The sequence below is a fragment of the Musa acuminata genome, chromosome BXJ2-4, assembly GCF_036884655.1.
Source record: "Musa acuminata AAA Group cultivar baxijiao chromosome BXJ2-4, Cavendish_Baxijiao_AAA, whole genome shotgun sequence".
NCBI lineage: Eukaryota > Viridiplantae > Streptophyta > Magnoliopsida > Zingiberales > Musaceae > Musa > Musa acuminata.
Window position 1 is genome coordinate 45,059,821 of NC_088341.1, and position 21,685 is coordinate 45,081,505.

Consider the following 21,685-nt stretch of genomic DNA (forward strand, 5'->3'; position numbering starts at 1 on the left):
CTTATTGCGCTATCTTAAAAACGGGCGATAAAAAAAGCTCCCGGCGAGGATCGAACTCGCGACCTTTCGCTTACGAAGCGAACGCACTACCACTATGCTACGGAAGCGACAGATGTGCAATGATCATACATCATTTTGCTGTCGAATAATCTTGGAATGGGCTTTTTGGGCCGTGGCCCAATAAAATGAGATCTTCTAATCTTTGGTTTGGTGCCGTTGCTGCTCCATCTTTTTGTTGCATATATTATTTGTCTTTTTGATGAGGGAACAAAAAAATCTAAGGTTGAATATATATATATATATATATATATATATATATATATAATCTGTTGAGGAATCGCATCTTTATGATTAATCCAAAAGGTCAAACAATATCAACATGATCCTCATCGTAGATGACAAGATCTAACACCACAACAAACACGTATCTAAGCAAAGAGGCCTTTGTGAATGCATTTAGATACCCCATTAGGTGTCCGAGCCCGCTTAACTAATGTTTAGAGTAAGAAACCTAACACTCATTAAGTGATCCAACCCACCTTAATGATGCTTAGAACAACAAAAACTAGAGAGGATAGAAAGAGCATACGAGGTAGAGAGGACGACAACGTCGAGTCAACGCTGACTTTCTTATGCTGTTCGTCTGTTAAGGTTCTTTCAGAAACAGCCAGAGATGAGCACAGGAGGAAGAGTGACCAGACAAACACACTGAAATAGAAACATTTCCCCTTTGTCTCCATCAAACCAACGACGCTCGGTTTACAGTCTTAGCGTTGAGACTGTTTTGGGTAAGGCAAGGCGGCTATGGAGGAGGTGGCCAACGTCGTCGGCCTCATCAGAACCTTCATCGACGCCGCCGAGACTGCACAAAGCCTCAGGGAGGATTGCCTGGAATTCCCGGAGTATCTGCAGCTGATCACCTCGCATCTGGAGAAGCTCCAGGACAAGGCACTCAGTGACGGTACCATAAAGACATTGACGAAACTGGAGGATACACTGGAGAGGTCCTACGAGCTCGTCCACGGCTTCCACAGACAAAACTACGTCTCTCGTATGATCAACCACAGCTATCTCCGGAACACGATGAGAAGAGCACAGGATGATATCGATAAGTACTTGAGGCTTATTCCACTCACCCTACATGTATCGACTCATCGAGATGATCCTTCGTTGACATCCGAAAACAGTCGTCTTATAGTTTATCGGATGTTAGAGACCACTGTGATCATGTCGATTCGTATGAGCAAGAAACTAATAGCGGTTCTGAGAAGTATCACACAGAAGATGAACAACACAGTGATGAAGAGTTGCTTCCCTGTGAGTCTAAGCATTTTATTATCCGGATATTTTGATTTTATCTTTTTATGTTTACATCAAATCTGTATAATCTGTTTGTGAAGGTAATAATAGATATGTTTGAAATTTATAAATGCATATAATTTGCATGATTTACAAATCATTTTATTATTGAAAAGTATTGTTAACAAAATTTTAATATTTATAATTTAAAAAATATTATTTAATCCGTCATTGTTTTATAAGTATTTTTAAGTTATCTTATCTTAATTTATATGAAAATATCTATTCAATATTATATTTAAATAGAATTAAAAAATATATGAATATTGTTAGTTTTAGATGATATATGATAACATAAAGTTTGAAATAATATGAAAAAAAAATTGTTTAAGCTCTTAGTCCTGTAAAAGATAATTATTATATTATATTATATGATAGTTGTATGATGAGTATGATTATGATTTGGATCTTATCATAAGAGGTTACACATTAAAATATATTCTGATGATCAGTATATTATTATACAAGTGATAGATCTCATGTTCAAGTTCATGTATGAGTTTCATATATGTCATTTTAAATAATGTTAAATCGATTACTTGATATTATTTTACACCTCTTTAGAGTATTTATGGTCTCACACACCCACAATTGGCATGCGATTCCTCCATCACCATGATTGATTACCTAATTACTTCATTCAACCTTATTTTGCATGGAATAAAGTCATGAAATTTTCATGGCAAGCGTAACACTTACCGAAGAACACATAAATTCAAGCCAAAGTATTTCATATTGATGATGAACAACAACAACACACCATAGAAAATGTATACTGAATCAAAGCTACTTTGGGCAGTCTTTTACTAAGCATTCTTTCTCTGCAAACGTGCCTTATGATTGCGGATGAAAGAGTGTTTCTTCCACATCAAATCAAGTCTTTTGAGAGATATTTTGATGCCTCCACCGCCCTAATGTCCATCGTCCATTAGAACACACATGATTCATATCACACTGCAACTCTCTACATGTTCATGAGTCGAGGAGATTACATGCAAGTATTGTACTCGATGGATGTTGCTTATTATTATCTTGTCAGATAGCAAACAAGAAAGTGATGATTGATAGCATCTATTCGTAGCAGCACATAGATGTTAGGGTTTCAAGGATCCAACCATCTGCTGAGACAGCTTTCCGTTCCTTTTCTTTCACCTTCAGAAGATTTGACCACCCAAGAAAAAAAATTATAAGTAGAGAGAGAGAGAGAGAGAGAGAGAGAGAGAGAGAGAGAGAGAGGTATATAGTCTATTATATTTGTTTGATTTATATAAGTGTATTCTACCTTGTTTAGGGCATGGATTACATCTCTCATATGACATTTGGAACAACTGCAACAGTACCATAAAAGGCATCCATAAAGATGTTTCTTGTAAGAACATAACATCTGGATTTCCTTTCTGCCCTGGTTTACTTAACTATATGGATCTGCATTCAGAACAGAAACATGAACAGGCTTCCTTCCTGCTCTCATCTAACATTTGGATCTGCCGTCGGAGAGCAACAGTACCAAAACCGTACTCGTAAATCGATTCAGAAAGATGGAAGGCATTGAAGCAGATGAAACTAGCAATATACCAACGAGGAGTAACCTATTTTCCGCATGGCAAGCTGAAGTGTGCGTCTACAAAGAGAGACCAGCATATAATGAAGATATATGACACAGCAATGAAGCCAAAGGAAAACCCTCATGCCAACAAGTGTAGTAGTAGTAGGATGGATGCATGGTTCCATGAAGTGCAATCATGCTTTTGCTTAGATTAGCAATACGTACGGCAAGAGTCTTCATCCTCACCTTCCTTGTAGATTCCATTCATCATCCATGAGTTCCTCGCCTGAGTTGTCGGTCTGCGTTCCTGTAAGAAACTTCAGGCTAGCGTTAGATCAAAAGATCTAATCATATGGGTTTTACAAAGAGAAGCCTACGGAGCTCGGTTGGCAGGCTGCCCACCTCCATATCTTTCTTTTGATGCTCTTGGTGCCATGAGAAAGGAAGGGTTGGAGGTGGACAGAATGCCAATAAGATCCGCAAGAGACCCCTTGACAAACCCACATGACAGTCACCGTAGCTGAAATCACACCACAGCCTCCTACCGGAGTTGCTCTTTCTTTGTGGGAGGTACTTATGAGAGGAGGAGGAAGGCAGTTTGGAGTACTAATAGCTTCCAAACCAGAAGGAAGGAAAAAGGGAAAATAAGAAGAATGATGTGAGAGAGAGAGAGAGAAGATGGCTGGCCATGTCACAAAGTAGTGGCATAGACTCCATCATCATCGGTTCCATTGTTTCAAGCTCGCCCCTTCTAAAAAGGAGAAGCAAGAGAGAGAACATCAATCATTCGTCTTCCACATCACAGGAGTCCTGATCCATCTCCTTGGTTGTAGAGCGAAACTCAACACAGGTTCCCTTTTCCAATTTACTCTCTCACATGTAGACACCAACAAGGAACAAAATTGCCTGCCTTCTCCTTCATTATTTTCTGTGGGCTGGCAGGGGCTCACAAGCACCGTACGGCCGATGATGCCCTGAAAAATCTTCAATCTGAGGGGAAGCTTAGCGAGTGACTGTCTCTTTGGATGAAGGGATGCTAATCTTACTGTATAATTTATTATGACCTGATTAAATCTGAATCAATTCAAAATATTTAAATTAAAATTAATAATAATATATTCATCAAATCCTTAATCTTATTTCTAGTTCACTTTAATGTATCATTAGAATGTTAAAATATCTCCCACATGAAGATTTAATTTATTGTCAAGATTTAATATAGTTAAAATCAAATCCTAATGCATACGAGACATAATTTGTCATGACGTATCATCTAATCTCGTCTATAAATAATTCTTTTCTATTTTAGCTCTCATCATGTCCTCGAGTCATATCAATTATCATAACTTAACTTAATAGGCTAATTAATCTATTAATTTTATTAAGTTCGAACCACTGACTTAGTGGTGGCTTTATGTTATGACGTATCGTCTATTCTATCTATAGATAATACTCTGTCCGTAGATAAAGAAAAATAAACAATAGTAGACCTACAACTTAGTGGTGGCTTTATGCTATGACGTATCGTCTACTCTGTCGATAGATAATTCTTTCCTAATCGATTCTTTCATTATATCCCAATACTAAATCAACTTTAATGTCGAGTACCATGACCTAACGTTATAGGATAATTAGTCTGTTAATTTTATTGAGTTTGAATTACTGATTCAAAATATTTAAGTTAAAGTGAATGGTAATATATCAATGAGACACTCATGAGTTAATACTAATATTAGGTCAATTGAGATGTGTGCGTGTAAAAATAATATGCAAAAATATTGCTCATAGACTCAAAATTGAATTAGTTTTATCTTTGAAAAGCTATGTCATTTCTAATACAAGATGAAAAAGAAGAAGAAGATCTCAATCTTCCTTACTGATTTATAGCACATTCTCAAGATTCATATACCGGAATCATTTTCTCATGGTCGACAATATAATAGCCCACAAGTCATATATCATCATTCTGCAACTCGTTGCAGTTACTAAGTAATCTTAAAAGCTGCTGCTCCCCATGCATACGAGCATAGTAAGAGCAGCGGTCACTACCAATACAAGATTATGCATCTTCTTTGTTGGAAGACTCACAAAAGCTGTAGACATCCAGGGTGACACTGGACGGGTACTGGTCATGCCTAAGCATTAATCCTTGTATATGGAAATTAAAGAGACGGGGAAAGGGTAAAGGAGCGGTGAAGGAGTCGTATCCACTGGAAACAAGCGTGACTAGATGTGCATCTGCGTTGCCTCAAAGGATGAAGGCGACAAGAAAGAATTATCATGATGAATGTCCAATGGCAATCATGCATGTTTCTGACGTTCCTTTCCCTTCAGTTGTGCCAAAGGTTGGCATCTTTTCCCTCTATACAGTACCGTGGAGAATGCTGTCTTTGGTCCGGTCAAACAATTCCCCCAAGCCAACGCTCCTTATTATATCAAAGATCCGAGATATCAAAGCTGATAGGAACGAGAGAGAGAGAGAGAGAGAGATGTTCTTACCTACACTTTTTGAAGCAGTGTGTCCTCCGCTAAGTGGTGGCTTATATGTGTTGGTGTGTTTGCTGACCTGCTGTTTGTAGCACAGAGAGTACAGCGAGTGATTGCGGAGGTGGACCTTTTTCTGTCACAAGAAAGATGGCGATAAAGCTATGCTTCTGCTGCTGTTCTTGTGTTACCATATCATGGAGCTTGGTGCATCCTAAAAATAAGTTCCAGCTCAGTTTTTCTTCAGATGGGAGAGAAGAAAAGATGAAGATGACTGTACACATTCAGATCGATCCACACAGCAAAAGCGGACTCCAGAGAAGGATTGACATCACAAGACCAACCCAGCATTGCATGCTTTGAGATGATGAGAGTTACCTACTTAAGGTTTATTATACAAATGGAGGAGATCATATATTCTCTTCAAAATGTTCATGAGACTCTGAAACTAGACTTCTGGCTGACACTTGATGCCTTCTGTCTTCCTTCAGTTGGTTCCTATTCTGTTCTTAGATGTTTAGCATGCAGAAAACTGTCATTCAACTTCAGAAAGGAAAGAACAAGTAATGTTGCAGGCCATTTCCAGCTACCAGTAATGCCTGCTACCAGTTGGGATTGCTATTACAAGTCAAGTATGCATGACAAAGTGTCTGCCAGGATATATGATGAAGAGATCAAGAAATGGTTGCTGAACATTCTATGATCAGACTAAAAAGACCTAATAAGAACCACAAGAAGTACAAAAAAGAGAATGACACAATACCTTCTGTAGTAACTCCTATCTGGTTTGGAAAAGAAAGATCAAACCAGGTCAAGAGGAAAAATTAAATTGGTTGGCTGCCTGAGTTCCACAGACTTGAATTCATCCCTGCTGTGATCAACCACCTTTCTCTTGATCAATGTGAAGATGATTACAGCTAAAAACATGTAGATGAAGAGCTCACACCATGCACATAGGAAATATGGTACATATGCAAGTTAATGGATCATATGATGAGTTCCAAAGTAATCTACATAGAACTCCAAACTATGTGCATTGGAATTAATCTTATTCTATTTGAGACAGAACCACTGTCTGGTTATGAAAAACGTGGGAATAAGTTTTTGAAACACCAAACCAAATATATTACCATTTAAATAACTAAAAGGGTTTAAAATAATGAAATGAAAATTTTAAGATTTTGTAGCTCAATTAATTTAGGATAAAATATATTTAACATTTAATTGGATCTCGATTAAAGTTATCGACTAATAGAAAAAAAATAAATAAATTTACTTAAAATTTATGAGATAATTTTAAATCTTAACACCATTATCTATGATAATTTTGATTTTAATCCTAATTTTATTATTAAAAAATAACTCGCTATGTAATCAATCAAGTGGCAGTTTATGCGTGCACATGGTGCTCCAACCCATACACAGCCATGTGGGCTTACACGTGCTTCCGTCTCCTCCAAAATGGACCCGACACAACCTATAATTCCCACCTCGCATCTCGTGTTACGAAATATTCCCTTCATTAATAAACCCCATGTATGCTCTTATTAACTAAAACATATATATATATATATAGTCAACATATTCGAGAGAGCAGTCAATGCCTTCTATTTAGAAACAATATTTTCCTGCAAGCAGTTAAACAAAGACTTCGCTCATCAATCAAACGGATCGATCGGAACATCAGATTCCGAGCGACCTCTGTCTCTCTGGACGAAAGGACAGAAGAGACCGGACAATAACAAGAAAACCATTGTAGCGGGTCCCGCGTGGCCCCACGACGCCTGTCGAATGGGCATTGAGGGGAGGCTGCCCCAACCGCAGCGCAAAAGGTCCGCGCTTCCCCGCGTCGGATTCAAAACATTTCAAATCAGCGACCAGGGATTACTTTTGATTTCGTTAAAGTGTTCCGCGGGATATCTGACCGCATCGATTCTGACGCCTCACGGCGATCGATCCAACCCTTCGCTTTATCTTTACCTTCGCTTTCCAGCTTCCTATCGTTTCTTATCTTGTTTTCTTCGTTCTCTCTCGCGAAAGACGGAAGAGAGCAACGACAGAGAGGAAGGGAAGGGAGAGGCGATGGAGGTGTCGGCGGCGATGTGGACGGCGGCGATTGTGGGGGCGGTGGTGGTGTACTGGTTTGTGTGGGTGATGGGAGCGGCGGAGGTGAAGGGGAAGCGGGCGGTGAACCTGAAGATGGGGTCGATCACGCGGGACAAGGTGCAGGACAACTACAAGCAGTATTGGTCCTTCTTCCGCCGCCCCAAGGAGGACATCGCCGCCGCCGACGACGACGACAACGTCCCCGCCTTCGTCGACACCTTTTACAACCTTGTCACCGACATTTACGAGTGGGGCTGGGGCCAGTCCTTCCACTTCTCCCCCTCCATCCCCGGTCGTTCCCACCGCGACGCCACCCGCCTCCACGAGGAGCGCGCCGCCGACCTGATCGCCGCCCGCCCTGGCCTCCGCGTCCTTGACGTAGGCTGCGGCGTCGGCGGGCCCATGCGTGCCATCGCCGCTCACTCGGGTGCCCACGTCGTCGGCATCACCATCAACGAGTACCAGGTCGCCCGCGCCCGCACCCACAACCGAAAGGCTGGCCTCGACGACCGCTGCGAGGTCATCTGCGGCAACTTCCTCGAGATGCCCTTCGCCGACGCCTCTTTCGACGGCGCTTACTCCATCGAGGCCACTTGCCACGCCCCCCGCCTCGAGGATGTCTACCGCGAGGTCTTCCGGGTGCTCAAGCCCGGGGCCCTCTACGTGTCCTACGAGTGGGTGACCACCGCACTCTACAGGGCGGACGACCCCGCCCACGTCCAGACCATCCGCGGGATCGAGGCGGGCGACGCCCTGCCGGGGCTCCGTGCGCAGCACGAGATCGCGGAGGTGGCGCGGCAGGTGGGCTTCGAGGTGGCGGAGGAGCGCGACCTGGCGCTGCCCCCAGCGGGGCCGTGGTGGACTCGCCTCAAGATGGGGCGGATCTCCTACTGGCGGAACCACCTGCTCGTCTCCGCCCTCACCGCCCTGCGAGTCGCCCCCAAGGGCGTGGTGGAGGTGCACGAGATGCTCTACGAGACGGCGCGCCACCTCAGCGACGGCGGCGAGTCCGGCATCTTCACCCCCATGCACATGATCCTTTGCCGGAAGCCGCTCGCCGCTCCTCCGCCCTCGTCCTAATTAACTAAACTCGGAATCCGGCGGACGGCTCCACCGGAGGTTAGTTGGAGAGTTATTTTATTCTGTCTTAGTTAGTTTCAGATCATTTTCTTCTTCGTCTCAAATCTGTGTGCGCCTCTGCTTTTCTAACTTATATTCGTCTCTCGTGATCTCTGGCTTCATTTTCCTCATTTCTCATTCGATGGGAATGGAGTCCATGAAATGTTCTTCGTCTTCTATTTCAACAAAGCTTTAATCTCTCAAGGAAAACTTTGATAAAGATTCGGGTGAAATGTGTCACACAGTCGGTCGTTTGGGGCGGGTGGTTACAGCTGGGCTTAGTTGGCGAGGGCGTCGGTTAGTGGTGGGAAGAGTCCCATTCGGTGCGGTAACGCTGTCAACAAGAAACATTTCAACACTAAAGTTAAAGGTGGGAGGGGGGCGGTTTCCCTTTTCCGATTTGGCCGTTTGTTTGTTCCTCGATCTCGAATCTTCTGGCAGAGGGGAAAGGGGACGTGATGTGTGGAGTGGCGGTGGAAAAGTATGCATGATCGCTTTCCTCGCAGCACGGAATATTTGTATTACATGTAATACATATGCCATCATGCGTCTGCACCGCTGGAAAACATTTAATACACATCCACTGCTGAACCACTGGTACCACTTTGTACGGTCTGCACAGTTATAGGATCGGAATCAGTCCGATGGATTAAATGAAAACAATTAACCCTTCATCAAATCATTATTATAGAAATTTATGTATTTCGCATCTTGGAAATAGAAACTTATATTTGGCTTATGTGCTCTTTAAGCGTTGAACAGACAGCTAAGTTAGATTATATCTTAATTTCAGGTTCTTATTGAGTTTTTCTTTATTTATCAACCGTTATAAATTAAGGAAATAATTTATATATCCCTCTGACTTATGTAAGATCAATTCTAGTTAATGCAAGATTGATTGCATTAAATTCGAGTCTGCGAACTCAGTTCCTGACCTCTGAGTTAGCTTAATTAACCTAATTATGGTATTCTTTTCGCTTAATGATACTAGTAAATTAAAAAAATTATTATTATTTTGTTCTTAACAAAGTATAATGGAGTTTATTTGGTGGTGAAGCTAACTTGACTATCAAATTTAAAATGAATATAAACAACAGGTTACTTTCAACACCTCATGGTCGATACCTCGCATTCACAAGGTTAACACTTTTCAATCACATGATTAATATTTTTTAATTTTTTTTAAAGGATAAGTGACGAAGATAAGATTCGAGTCTTGTACTTTATAATAATTTATCAAAGTTTTTATCAACTAGATTAGCCAGCACCTCGATTGAGATTTCGATCCTTCAATCTTTGGTAAATGAGTCTAGTACACCATCACCAAACTAATATTTAAAATACTATCACTTAACCATGACATCTAATGCATAATATCCAACTTTAATACTATACGATAATATCTAATGCCATAATTATTCCCAACATTTGATGATGACGTTAATTAAATACAATAGTCCAAGACCTCACAATAAGAAGGCCTCTCAGATTCACTCTCCTCATGCACTTACTCGGACACAAGCTTGACATTGAGCTAAATCATTTGAATCAAAAATTGACCGTCCGATTCTATCTCACTCACAGATAAATAACAAGTAGAACATCGATTTACATCGAATCGATATTCTAGTCGGACAACCTAAAATATGCTTTAACCAAACTAAACCTCCTAAATGTTATGATGTCTGCTGGGGATCAATCACGATTCTGACAAATGAAGCTTCAGCATCGAAGGGATTCGGCGTTTAAAGCTCGGGCAGCAAATAGAACAAAGATTTTGTGATAAGTGGATATTAGGTCATGCAATAGACATGGCTAATCAAGGAAGATGCTTAATCACCACCAACAAAATGGACTTGTGCTGCTACTCGTGCATTTTTATTTATGTTGATGTTGATTCCTATTCTTAGTTATTTCCTCGGTCGGCAGCATAATTAATGTTGTCCTATAAATAAAACTTCATTCATATTATCAATCTTCTAATAAACATTATATAAGTCATATGCTACAAAATGTTGATGGCGTGGGGTTTCTCCATATCCTATTTAATGACATCTACCTTTCTCCCTCTCTTGTCTCTTTCTCTCTCTCTCTCTCTCTCTCTCTCTCTCTCTCTCTCTCTCTCTCTCTCTCAGGCAGGGTAGGGAGGTCATGATCGGATCGGAATGTGCCATGTGATTTAGACCCCCCTCCCCATGGAGGAATGGGAGTGTCCTTTACATGCCACAAGACAACCAAACAGCCACCCCATTCATGCACTCAGCCATCAAAAGAAGTGTCACCCCACAGAGAAGGCTTACATCCTGAAGAATTACCTCAAATGCTTGTTTAAAGGGGGCAGCAAAAAGAGGCTTTCATTATGCTAGATTGCTTCTATCTATCTTTATAATATTGCTGCTCATTCAGGTGCTAATTAGGCACTGTCAAATAAGATCCTTCAATCAAGATTGATATGTATCATTAATGAGTCAGTTTTAGTGAAATCACAAGAATGATATGTATCATTTAGCATGTCTTGAAATCGTGATGAATTATGTAAGCATTAATTTATGTCGAGCTATATAATAATGAGTTTAGTGTTGCATCCAAGAAATGCATGCTATATGCCTCTCACAGCAAATGGGCTTCTGACTCTGTGGAGTCCATCTGACCAAGTGATGGATCCAAACAAATCCCCCTTCACTGATGCCTTGGTAGCAGAGAAGATCACTTGGTAGCTGAGCTTCGTGGTGTTCTTGGAGAAATGAAGCTTGTTTGGTACCACCTGCACATCTAACTCAGGTGGAGACTTGACACTCACAGCATAAGTAGCATCTTCTTCGGCTCCAACGTTTGTCGCGATCCGGTTCACAATCTTGCTCTCCTTCCCTGTGAAGTTTGAGATGGCGATCGATGGATAATTGAGATCAGAGATGAGCTGCTTGCTCGAGTTTTCCGGGCATTTGTATCCTTCCGGTGTATCAGCTATGAGTCGGAGTTTGGATGGTGGATAGCCATAGTTGCATAAGAACCGGAAGTAATCCTCAGGTCCAGCTTCATACACCAGGCCTGGTTGCAGCGCAGCCGTTGGGCTCACTTCTCCTGCTCCAATGTCGTAGGGAGTCGCGGGTGATCCGGACTCGGTCGTCAGTGGTGCCTCGTCATTGTTTACTTGAGTAGCTACAGATCGAGACCCGATGCAATTCAAGTTGATTGAGTTAGCAAAGCTTGGAATTAGATGGAGCGGAGATCGGAGGCGTTTGCTGACCGGTGGTCATGATGGCCGATCGGATAGCGGCGGGGCTCCAGCTTGGGTTCCAAGACTTGACAGTGGCAGCGACTCCGGCGACATGAGGGCAAGACATGGAGGTTCCGGAGACGAGTTTGAATGGTGAAGGCTTCTGACCTGGGGGAACATCCGATGAGTCCTCGCCTGGGATCCATGCTGCAAGGATGTTCACTCCAGGTGCAGCAACATCAGGCTGCAAGATATGGATGCCTAATCGCTCAGCCATCTTCGCCACAAGAACTCATCATGCAAGAGTCACGAGCTTACCTTGAGGATGCCACTCGCCTCCGTTGACGGACCTCTGGAGGAGAAGTACGCCACCACCGGCGCCGGCCTATACTTCGTAACCGTGACCGTCGCGAGTATCGTGCCGACTGGGTTTCTTCGAAGAAATCAGCAAGCAAAATTAGTGTTAAATGCCACAATTATCTGAAATATGCAGTCTCGTATCATCTTGCCGTATCTGTTTCGATTTACTTGGTGGAGTTCATGTAGCTGAGGATCTCATCAGCTGCCTGTGAGGAGATTTGGGTCACAGGGAAGGAGTTGTAGGTATCAGCCACGCCTCTTTCCGTGTCACTGATCCAGATGGCTCCGACGGCTCCTGAGCTCTTCAATTCTTCTGTCCTGAACCTCTTCGAGAAGTCGCCCGTTGAATGGTTGCAGAGGACTATCTTGCCTCGGATCTTGTTGGCTTCCAGTGTTCCCAGATCACAGTGACTGGATTGTGGATGATGCGCAAAGTAAACTCAACCAAACTCTCTGTTCCTCGTCGATACGCATTACCACAAAAATTCTTACCTTGCAGATCCATCAATGGAGCTCGAATTGGACTTTGCTGCTTCCCCGTTGATCAACGGGTAAACCGGGGACTTCTGCAGACCAGAGAAGTTTATAGCTCCTCCCTGGATTCAGTAACATGAGGCATTAGTAATCCACATTCGAGAGCAAAGCAGGGAAGGGCTTGGCGTACTTTGATTGCCTTGTTGCCGCCTAAGACGACATCGGACTCGAAGTCTCGATCGATGGTCGTCGCGGCGACGGTCAGAATCCAAGGAGCAGTGTTCACAAGGGAGGCCAAAGAGGGCCCATCGTTCCCTGCCGAGCACACCACCGTGATCCCCTTGGCCATGGCGTGGAATGCTCCGATGGCGATGGGGTCGGCCGCGAAGTCCGGTCTGTTGAACTTGGACGCCCCCAGCGACACCGATATCAGGTCGACGCCGTCGGCGATGGCGTCGTCAAACCCGGCCAGAATGGCAGAGCCAGGGCAGCCGTCCTCGAAGCACACACGGTACATTGCGATCCGCGACGAGGTCGAGCCGCCCTTGGCTATCCCCCTCGCGAGGCCGTAGTAGGAGGCGTCCATAACCGAGCTCCCGGCCGCGGTGGACGCCGTGTGCGTCCCATGACCGGAAGCATCTCGGGGGGAGTCGCCACTCAACCATGTGGTTGGTGTGGCCATGTCATCATCGTCCGAAGAATAATACCTTGCTCCAATTAGCTTCCTGTCGATGGATGAAGAAGAGGGAGGGAATTCCTCAGCCAATTACCTAACAAAACTACCAAAAACCTCTGCTTTGAGCTCACTTGTTACAACTGGATGCACTGAAGTTAGACCCTGCCATGCACACTCCCTTCCATCGCCCGGGAACAGCACCCATTTCTTTGTCGTTGAAGCTCGACGATTCCGGCCAAACGCCTATGATCGATGATGATGATGAGAAGCAAATAACTATCCAAACATAAAGATCGAGTATTAAGTGTTTTGGAGCTTGCCGGTGTCCAAGAATCCTATGATGGTGTCGGAGGTCTGATTAGAAGAAGCTGCTTCCTCATCCGGCTTCGAGTCGGTCTCCAAGGATGTTTGTCGCAAGAAGTCCCATGATCTGGTGGTGTGAAGCTGGTAGATCGGGTCGAGGAACACCGAAACCACCCCTGTCTTTTCGCTGATGGCGACGGCTTCTTCCTTGGACAATCTGGCTGCGAAGCCGGAGAAGCCATGTCTGTAGCTCCAAAGTAGTGTCTTTTCTGGCGACTGTCCCCTGATTCAGGTAAGGCAATGTATGCAAGTAGTGATTTGCACGTCAGAAACAGTGAGGTTCTTTGTCTGTAAGTTCAGATGAGTACAGTAGCAGACAGCATTTTAACCTTCTCAACACGGAGGACAGAAGCTGAAGGTGGTTCTCTCTCAACATGTCCCCAGAGGAAGCAACAGGGACAGCTCCCATGTAGATCACATACACCTCTCTCTTCGCTTCTTGCATCCCCATGAATTGCTGCGGCGCAAGAGACCAAAGAGAAAGGAAAATGCCGATGACCACCGAGCCCTTCATTTCCCACTGTGTTGTCCCAACTTTACTTGATCCTCCGTCTTCTGCGTTGGATTTATAGGGTGAGAGGTCAGTGGCAAGGACTGCAGGGTTAAGCAGGTGGTTCTGACTGCTCCTCCATGCTCGAAGTGCGCCATCACCTCCACACCATCTCTCTCTCAGTCTCAGTGGATGATAGGCAAACCATGTGGAGTGACACGATGAGGAAGGAGAAGTATAGTGGACACGACACGGTCGCCGGCCTAGAATTTACAGGAGTGACTCAGGTAGTGGGCATAAAAAGGTGGAAGAGAAGTGACACAATTGCATCACCACCAATGATGGAATGAAAACCAGTGCTCCAGAATCAGGCAGTGGCCATCAAAGTGGCAGAGACAGGATACACATGTGCCACCACCATCGATGAACTGCACGAAGGGGGAGGGAAGACGACAGACTCAATAGTACAGACCACTCATGAATCGAAGACCACCAGCACACTGCCTGGCCTCTATGTTTGATCTTCTTCTTCAGCTAATGGTACACGTAAGTGTTAGGCATGGAGAGACCTATCCACAAGTCTTGGTCTCATTTTATCGAGTAGAGAGGGTGCAAAGGACTACCATCGTCTTATATGATATATGAGACCAAGATAAAATAGTCACATAATCCCAGCATATATAAAATTTACTTTTATTCGCTTGTTTAATATGTTGAAGCTCTTACCACTAACAAAATGAGACACTTAATTCATCCTCCCCTCCTCTTGACATTTCAGTGCTAGAATTGACCATTCAACAAACGCACACAAGTCATCTTTACTTGGAGAATGTCCCTATATAATGAATGCATCTTGAATATAAGATCACTGAATCAGGAAAATAACCAGTACCATCAAATTAATACTTTCATGGCCTATGGTTGTTGCTATTTTTTCTGATCCAATGGCCGATAACAAGGATGCAGCCGCTACTTCCCATAATTAGCTCAGCATACCCAATGAACATGACAGTACAATCAACCTTGAACACAAATGTAAACATTGTATGGCAATTCAAAATCACACAACACTGGTGACACTCTCAGAATAATATAACTCTATGACATAAAAATGAAAAAAGATCCATTAGATCATGAAGAACCTACTAAAAACGCAGTGAAGGCAGACGATTTGGATGTGCCATGCTCACTCCTCCACAAGCAAAACCGACGATACTAACTCATCTACCAAAACTGTTGTTTCAAAAATTCCACAACCCAGCGCCTTCAATATGACCCATTAGTTGGATAAATCTCTGCTTCTGAGGGCATCCATCTGTATAATTCAGTTTTCAGGTACTGTGCTTTCAATCTTGTCTTCCCTGTAACGTATAGTTGCCAAAGCAGTATGAGATTGAACTTTCATGAAGAGAAAAGATCTATCACAGAAGTCGATATATAGTAATATGAGTAGGTAGATGAAAACATATGACCTGGGATACTTGTGCTATCCTATAGATAACTGACTCATTAAGACCATTGATCCAAAATGTTTATGTCTAAGTTATTGATTATATATCCATCAAGTCCAATCCGATGGATAATTGACCCACTAACAACCATTGATCCAATATATCCACTTCCTATTCGAGATTAAACTTGGGGTACGCCCCTCACCATGTCTCAATGCGATTCTGAAATCATATGTCATGATCCGATTTGACCCATTATCTTTGTTGAGTATAGACCAATGGCCCAAAAATGTTCAAGGCTAATGATCCATCATGCCCTTACATGTTTATTCAAGTCTTATCCTTTTCCGACATGGGACTATACTGCAGTGTTACATCTCCAAGAAAATGAAAAGCTCACATAAGGAGACCCAGTTTTAACACAAGCACAAATTTAATTACCATCGTTGTCAAGTTCGAGAAGATTCCATGAAGATGAAAGATAAGACTGTGATCAAGTATCAACCTGATGTCAACTCTCTTAAGCTAGTGACAAATCCAAATTTAGATAGAAAGGAGTTTGTGCTAACATCTACAAGGTTTGTTGGCTATAGGAAGATTTAGTTTAACTTAGTTCATTCATTAAATAAAAAAAAATCAAAATTCGCCTAAACCTGAAAATAAATTAAACAAAAAAAGTTGCAACAATTAAATATCACCTACCGAACAGTCCAAAATATACTCATCATCTTAACATGCATTTTATTTGGAGAACTCTAATACTTGAAAACCTATGGATCTCAACCATGGATTGTAGATATGAGTTACTCCTCAACTGACAAGTGAAAAAAAAAAAAAACTGACAAGCAGAATGAGAGTGGCTCAACATGTGAGCTTTAAAATGGATAATAAACATATATTCAATGACTAAGTTGAAAAAAGAAGCTTTCTAACAGTGTACAAAATTTGAGTGATGTTTAAAACTCACAAGAGTTTGCTCCAATTTCAACCAAAATTATCGATACGGATTAAAAAGTTCAATATCCCAGACTTCAGTTAGCTTTGTTCATGAATGCAAGTAAAAAACTATGAAATAGATTTGTAGGGCAGAAGATAACTTTGCTTTTAAACCTTTTAAGGTAACATAAAATGAAGAAAATTAAATGAAGTAACTGTGCTAAAATTAAGGTAACTGTGTTAAAATTAAATGGAAGTACCCCATTAGGTTGTAAGTTTGTTAGCATGAATAAATTATTCATACATGGAAATGGCATATGAGTGCTGATCCATACGGCTTTCCTCAGAGCAATATATGTGGCCCAACACATGATTTACAAATCAAAAGTGTATGTTATGTGACACTATCAGACACAAGATACATCTGTGAACATTTTAATGAACAAATCAGATGACAAGTAAACTAAATTAAAGATGATTGACACGCAAAATTCTAAAAGATCAGAAGCTATGCATCATGCAAGAAACAGTAATAAATTCAAACAACTGAAGTGAAGAATTAAGGGACAGACCTCAGAGGTGAAGCCTCAGCTGTCTCTGGTTTCCTCCAAGCCCCATCTGTGTGGTTCTCAGGTGATCTACGAGTCCCATTTGTCACCCCAAATGAAGTCTTCTCAAGCGATGCATTATGGATCTTCATGGCCTCCAGCTTCTCATCAATCTTCTTCCAATCCTGCCCCTTCTCCGCCAATACATCTTCTCGAGGACGGGCTCCTCCAAAGGGGTTCGAACCTCTGCTCTTCTTCTCGGTAGATTCCTTTTCCTGCTCCCCTAGGGCTTGTTCTCCGGTGTTTGCATTGGACAACGGCAACGAGCGGTGTTGCAGCACAAGCCTACGCCTTCCTCCGCTGCTTCTTTCCTCGTCTCTCTTCCATGTCTCAGAATCCGTGAAATCCTTCTTCCTTCCCCATGATTCAGAATCAGCTCGGCCGCCGTTGGACCCCTCCTTATTAAACATCTCGAAACCATCCATCCTCGATCTCGGCCCATCGAATCCGGAACCAGCGCCGATCCTCCGTCCATCGGGTGGCGCCGCAACGCTCTTGCTCGAGATCCAGCTATCCGATTCGTCAGCCCTGGACTGCGACTCAAAGAAACCCCCTCCTCCTCCTCCCCTCTCCCTCCTCTGTGGCACGAAGGACTTCTTCGCCGCGCCCCAGTCGTCGATCTCGTCGGCGCGGGACGGTTCCAGATCCCGGTTAGATCCACCGCCAGATCCTTCGAAGCCACCCCTCCTCGGCTCGTCGGAAACCCTAGACGAGCCCCAGCGGGTGGGGTTGGTGTCCTCCCCTGAGGCCCGACCGCGGGCGCCGTAGGCATAGCCGAAGCCGCGGGAAGAGGAGCGCTCGAGCTCCTCAGCAGAGCGCTCGCGTGGGCCGGTGGGTAGGAGGAGGAGCTCGTCGGAAGTGAGGCCCTTGGAGGAGGAAGAGACGCGGCCGGCAGCGCCATGGGAGACAGGCCTGCCTGTTGTGAACTGGGCGAGGGAGACGGCCTGCGCCTTCTTCTTCTTCTTGGGGGTCTTGGAGGCGGCGAGAGAAGGGAAGTCATCCTGCTGCTGCTGCGCCGTCTCCGAGGAAGCGTTCTCATCGCCCTTGGTCATGGTCGCCTCGTGCTCCTCGGCGTCCAACGCCCACGCGCCTGGTTTCGCCCACGCCGACACAGAAGCCGCCATCGCTCTCTCTCTCTCTCTCTCTTTCCCCACCAGGAACGAAATCTTTAATCGATGGATTGGTGGCCGGGAAGCGCCCGTGACGCCGAGGGAGGTCTGCGTTATTCCTCCCCGTTCTTTTTCTTTGGAATGAATAAAATGTCGCCGATTAGAATCCTAAAAGGAGCGGAGGGGAAGAAACCGAGTTCAGAACGGGGAACGATTCGGTGTCAGGGATGCACGCACTTCCCAGAAATGCTCCCACCCACCTCAAACGAGCTCCCTCTCTCGCGGAGCCCACACATGGTTGGCGTCGTGGACGACTGGGGTGGGAATTCCCGGTGCGTGAATCTCAACACTCGGATTCAAGCCGGACCAAATCAGATCAGGTCAAGGACGAACTTATCGCAGCACAATTTGATTCGCATTCATGATCTGATTCGACTTGATAGAGATGCAATTGACATGGTGACCAAAGATCATCATGTTTAACACGATTCTTAATAAGCCAATTTGGGTCGATCGACATGTTCTTTAAACTCGATAGGGTGACATAATCCATCACATCAATTACATGCCTGTCATTAATGGCGATCGATGTCCCAATTTAGACGTAACTTCGAAAGCAATGTAGATAATAAAGATCTAAAAGGCTGCGCATTGAAACTTATCCTATACATGTATCAACGGCAGCATTCATTCTCATTCAAAAGATGATAAGAACGAAGACGTTTGATGAAGTGGGCAAAAACATGCTTTAATTTTGTTGCAACGCACAACTTTTTATCTTGCCCCAGTCAGATCATACATGGAACATTATAAAATTATGTCGGGAGCATGTTGACAAAATTCAATCAAAACTTATATTAGATTTTGATTAGGTGGTGCCACTCAAATGCGATTTTTAAGACCAAATACACTAATCTAAGTGAGTCTCTTAAATATAAATAAATAAATAAATATATATATATATATATAAATATAAATATATATATATATATATATATATATATATATATATATATATATATATATATATGAGAGGATTTTTTATAGTGAGATTTTAGATCGTGATGTTGCGTGTCATGATTTAATGTCAAAAGCAATTATGAGTATCTTTCAATGTTAGTTATAATCATGCTACATTAAATTCGAAGAATATAACACAATTATGAGTACAGTAAAATATTCAAAATATAAAAATATATCAGCCGTATGATCCATAAGTATCGCGATTTTGATGTATCAATCTCTAAATGATAAGGTGTGGGTCGTATAATCATGATATATTAGACATAAGATTTTAGATATCAATCATGTGGTCCTAATATATCGGATATCGAAGTATCAGTTATACAATATCGATACGTTCATCACATATTATTTAAAATATTTTTCATACGTTATTATTAATCAAATATAATAATTTTTAATTTAAATAGTAATTTTATATAGACTAGCATAACTTATTCACTATTAGAGCCGATCATGTTAATTAATTTCCAACCTAAAACCAAATATAATCATGTAATGTAGGAATAAAGTTGGCAAGTGAGAGCAAGAATTGCCACCCCTCCCAAGCGGTGAGATGGAAGTTAGATGTATTAGAATCTTACCAGACAAATCTCTCTCTCGTGGACTCCAATTAAACCAATAAGAAACTCCCATGATCATGTGGCCAAGACGTCTTCGACGTCTCAAGTACAAATGTTTTTTTTCTCCTTAAAGGCTGAAATAAATAAATATATAATTAATTAATAAAAAGAACACAACAGTGGCCAATAATTAGGGCTATAAAGAAAAATCTATGATTCCTGCGGGGCCCCACCACATGAATCATGGCCAGTGCATTTAAAGTTCGAAAACGACTTCAACCGCCCAAAGCGGAGCGACAGAATCTGACGGACGACGATCGAGCCAAAATTACTTACATATCCTCCGATAATTAGCAATTTTATTTTCTTATATATTTTTAGAAAACTTTTAATTTATGCTGGCGATGTGTGCTTGTCATAAAAAATTATAAGGATAATTATTTGAAAGGATATAATCGTAAATGTACCGGGCTTCGCTTCCACCTCCAACGGCGTCGAAACCGAACACCTTCCCGTCCCGTGGCACAGAATAATTGACTTCCGTCAACGCGGACTCGAACGGAGAGTTCAATACAGTTGATTGTTAGTTGCAGATAGAGGAGATTATTTGGGACTATTAAATGGAAGGAGGAGAGGGGGGGGGGGGAAGGACGTCACTAGCAAGGCATCCAGGTGGGGCTGCAACGAGCAGTAGAAGACGGTGGCAGATCTCGATCTCGTCGTGGAGATGAAGAAGGCCGGGGTCTTCGCCGCCTCTGTAGCTGCCGCCTCTTCCGCCGCTCTCGCCGCCGGCGACCACGCCACCAACTTCCCCTTCCCCTCGTCCTCCTCCAATGAGGTAGGCAACTCCTTGCCTTCTGTCCCATGGTTCTTGATAGGGGAAACATTTATCGATCGATCGATGATGGGGGGGTTAACTAATAGGGATCGGGATCGGGAACGTCGAAGAAGAAGGACACCGCCGCTGGATCGGGGTCGAGAAGGGGAGGGGACGACAAATTCGCCCCGAGGTTCGACGGGCTCAGGTTCATCGAGACGCTGGTGACGGCTCATCGGTGACTCTATGTGAGATCTGATCTCTACTAGTTCTTCTACTTCTTTCGTCACGATTAGTGGCGTGAGATTGGTAAGAGTTTTGTTCGTGGGACGGTGATCATTCTGGATGATGTCGCTTCTATTTTCCTGTGTTTTCATGTTCGCGTCCCTCTATTCGATCATCATCTTGTAAACAACATGTCGATTCATCGGATGTTTGGCTTGATTCATGCCACTTAATTAACGTAAAACTAATCAGAATCCAGGCGCAAGCCCAGGAACACAAGTCCAAGACAAGATGGAGACATAGAGGCTTACTGTGATTCGTTGATTCTTGTCTTCCTATTTATTATTTACCTATATGAAATTATTTATTTATTTTCCTCTGTTCATACAGGAAGAACACCACCACCACCACCACCACCACCATCATCACCAGTTCTCTTTGCTTCCGCCGCCGACAGGTGACCCTACGAATTGTTTGCTAATCTTAAATTTCATGATTTAACTATTAAATGGTTTAAAGGAGCCCGAGAGTAGTTTGAAAAGGGGGCAAGGAGAAGGGAAGGACAAGATTAATGACTACTATATTAAAGTCTTTCGGAAAAGAAAGCTTCAGAAATTAGAAAAAAAGAAAAGGTAACTGTGAGCTAGTAAAATATAATTAGATTCATTGATATGTATTATTTTGAACTTAAATGTAGATTTGAGCTCCATTTATAAATAATTCTGTGTATCAATATTGCATTCTTAAGCTTTGGATTGG

The 21,685-nt window shown here is 42.9% G+C and overlaps 4 protein-coding genes and 2 non-coding genes across 7 annotated transcripts; 3 read left to right on the plus strand and 3 right to left on the minus strand.

The window, feature by feature from the left end:
* Positions 1-35: 35 nt before the first annotated feature.
* On the minus strand, positions 36-107 carry TRNAT-CGU (transfer RNA threonine (anticodon CGU)). Its single transcript has one exon. It is a non-coding gene; the product is annotated as a tRNA-Thr (tRNA).
* A 697-nt stretch (positions 108-804) lies between these two features.
* LOC103983353 (cell number regulator 13-like) lies at positions 805-2,911 on the plus strand. The gene is made up of 2 exons (XM_065101874.1): positions 805-1,317; positions 2,795-2,911. Exons 1-2 carry the CDS (start codon positions 805-807, stop codon positions 2,909-2,911), a joined length of 630 nt encoding a protein of 209 aa, XP_064957946.1.
* A 4,481-nt stretch (positions 2,912-7,392) lies between these two features.
* On the plus strand, positions 7,393-9,353 carry LOC108952573 (24-methylenesterol C-methyltransferase 2-like). The gene is made up of 2 exons (XM_065106688.1): positions 7,393-8,614; positions 8,860-9,353. The coding sequence occupies exon 1, from the start codon at positions 7,472-7,474 to the stop codon at positions 8,573-8,575; it is 1,104 nt and encodes a 367-aa protein (XP_064962760.1). The 5' UTR covers positions 7,393-7,471; the 3' UTR covers positions 8,576-8,614; positions 8,860-9,353.
* A 1,753-nt stretch (positions 9,354-11,106) lies between these two features.
* On the minus strand, positions 11,107-14,338 carry LOC135611207 (CO(2)-response secreted protease-like). Its single transcript, XM_065106687.1, has 9 exons — positions 14,034-14,338; positions 13,662-13,927; positions 13,473-13,584; positions 12,856-13,390; positions 12,684-12,787; positions 12,360-12,602; positions 12,150-12,264; positions 11,862-12,075; positions 11,107-11,773 (listed from the first exon to the last, which is right to left on the minus strand). Exons 1-9 carry the CDS (start codon positions 14,216-14,218, stop codon positions 11,214-11,216), a joined length of 2,334 nt encoding a protein of 777 aa, XP_064962759.1. The 5' UTR covers positions 14,219-14,338; the 3' UTR covers positions 11,107-11,213.
* Positions 14,339-15,200: 862 nt separating this feature from the next.
* On the minus strand, positions 15,201-18,520 carry LOC103982411 (eukaryotic translation initiation factor 4B3). The gene is made up of 2 exons (XM_009399328.3): positions 17,154-18,520; positions 15,201-15,555 (listed from the first exon to the last, which is right to left on the minus strand). The coding sequence occupies exons 1-2, from the start codon at positions 18,311-18,313 to the stop codon at positions 15,519-15,521; spliced, it is 1,197 nt and encodes a 398-aa protein (XP_009397603.2). The 5' UTR covers positions 18,314-18,520; the 3' UTR covers positions 15,201-15,518.
* Positions 18,521-20,455: 1,935 nt separating this feature from the next.
* On the plus strand, positions 20,456-21,673 carry LOC103982410 (uncharacterized). 2 transcript variants are annotated; one of them, XR_671495.3, is made up of 3 exons: positions 20,519-20,722; positions 20,809-20,949; positions 21,317-21,673. It is a non-coding gene; the product is annotated as an uncharacterized LOC103982410 (transcript). The 2 variants fall into 2 exon arrangements; XR_010486461.1 differs by lacking the exon at positions 21,317-21,673 and having other exon boundaries at positions 20,456-20,722; positions 20,809-21,133.
* The last annotated feature ends 12 nt before the right edge of the window (positions 21,674-21,685 follow it).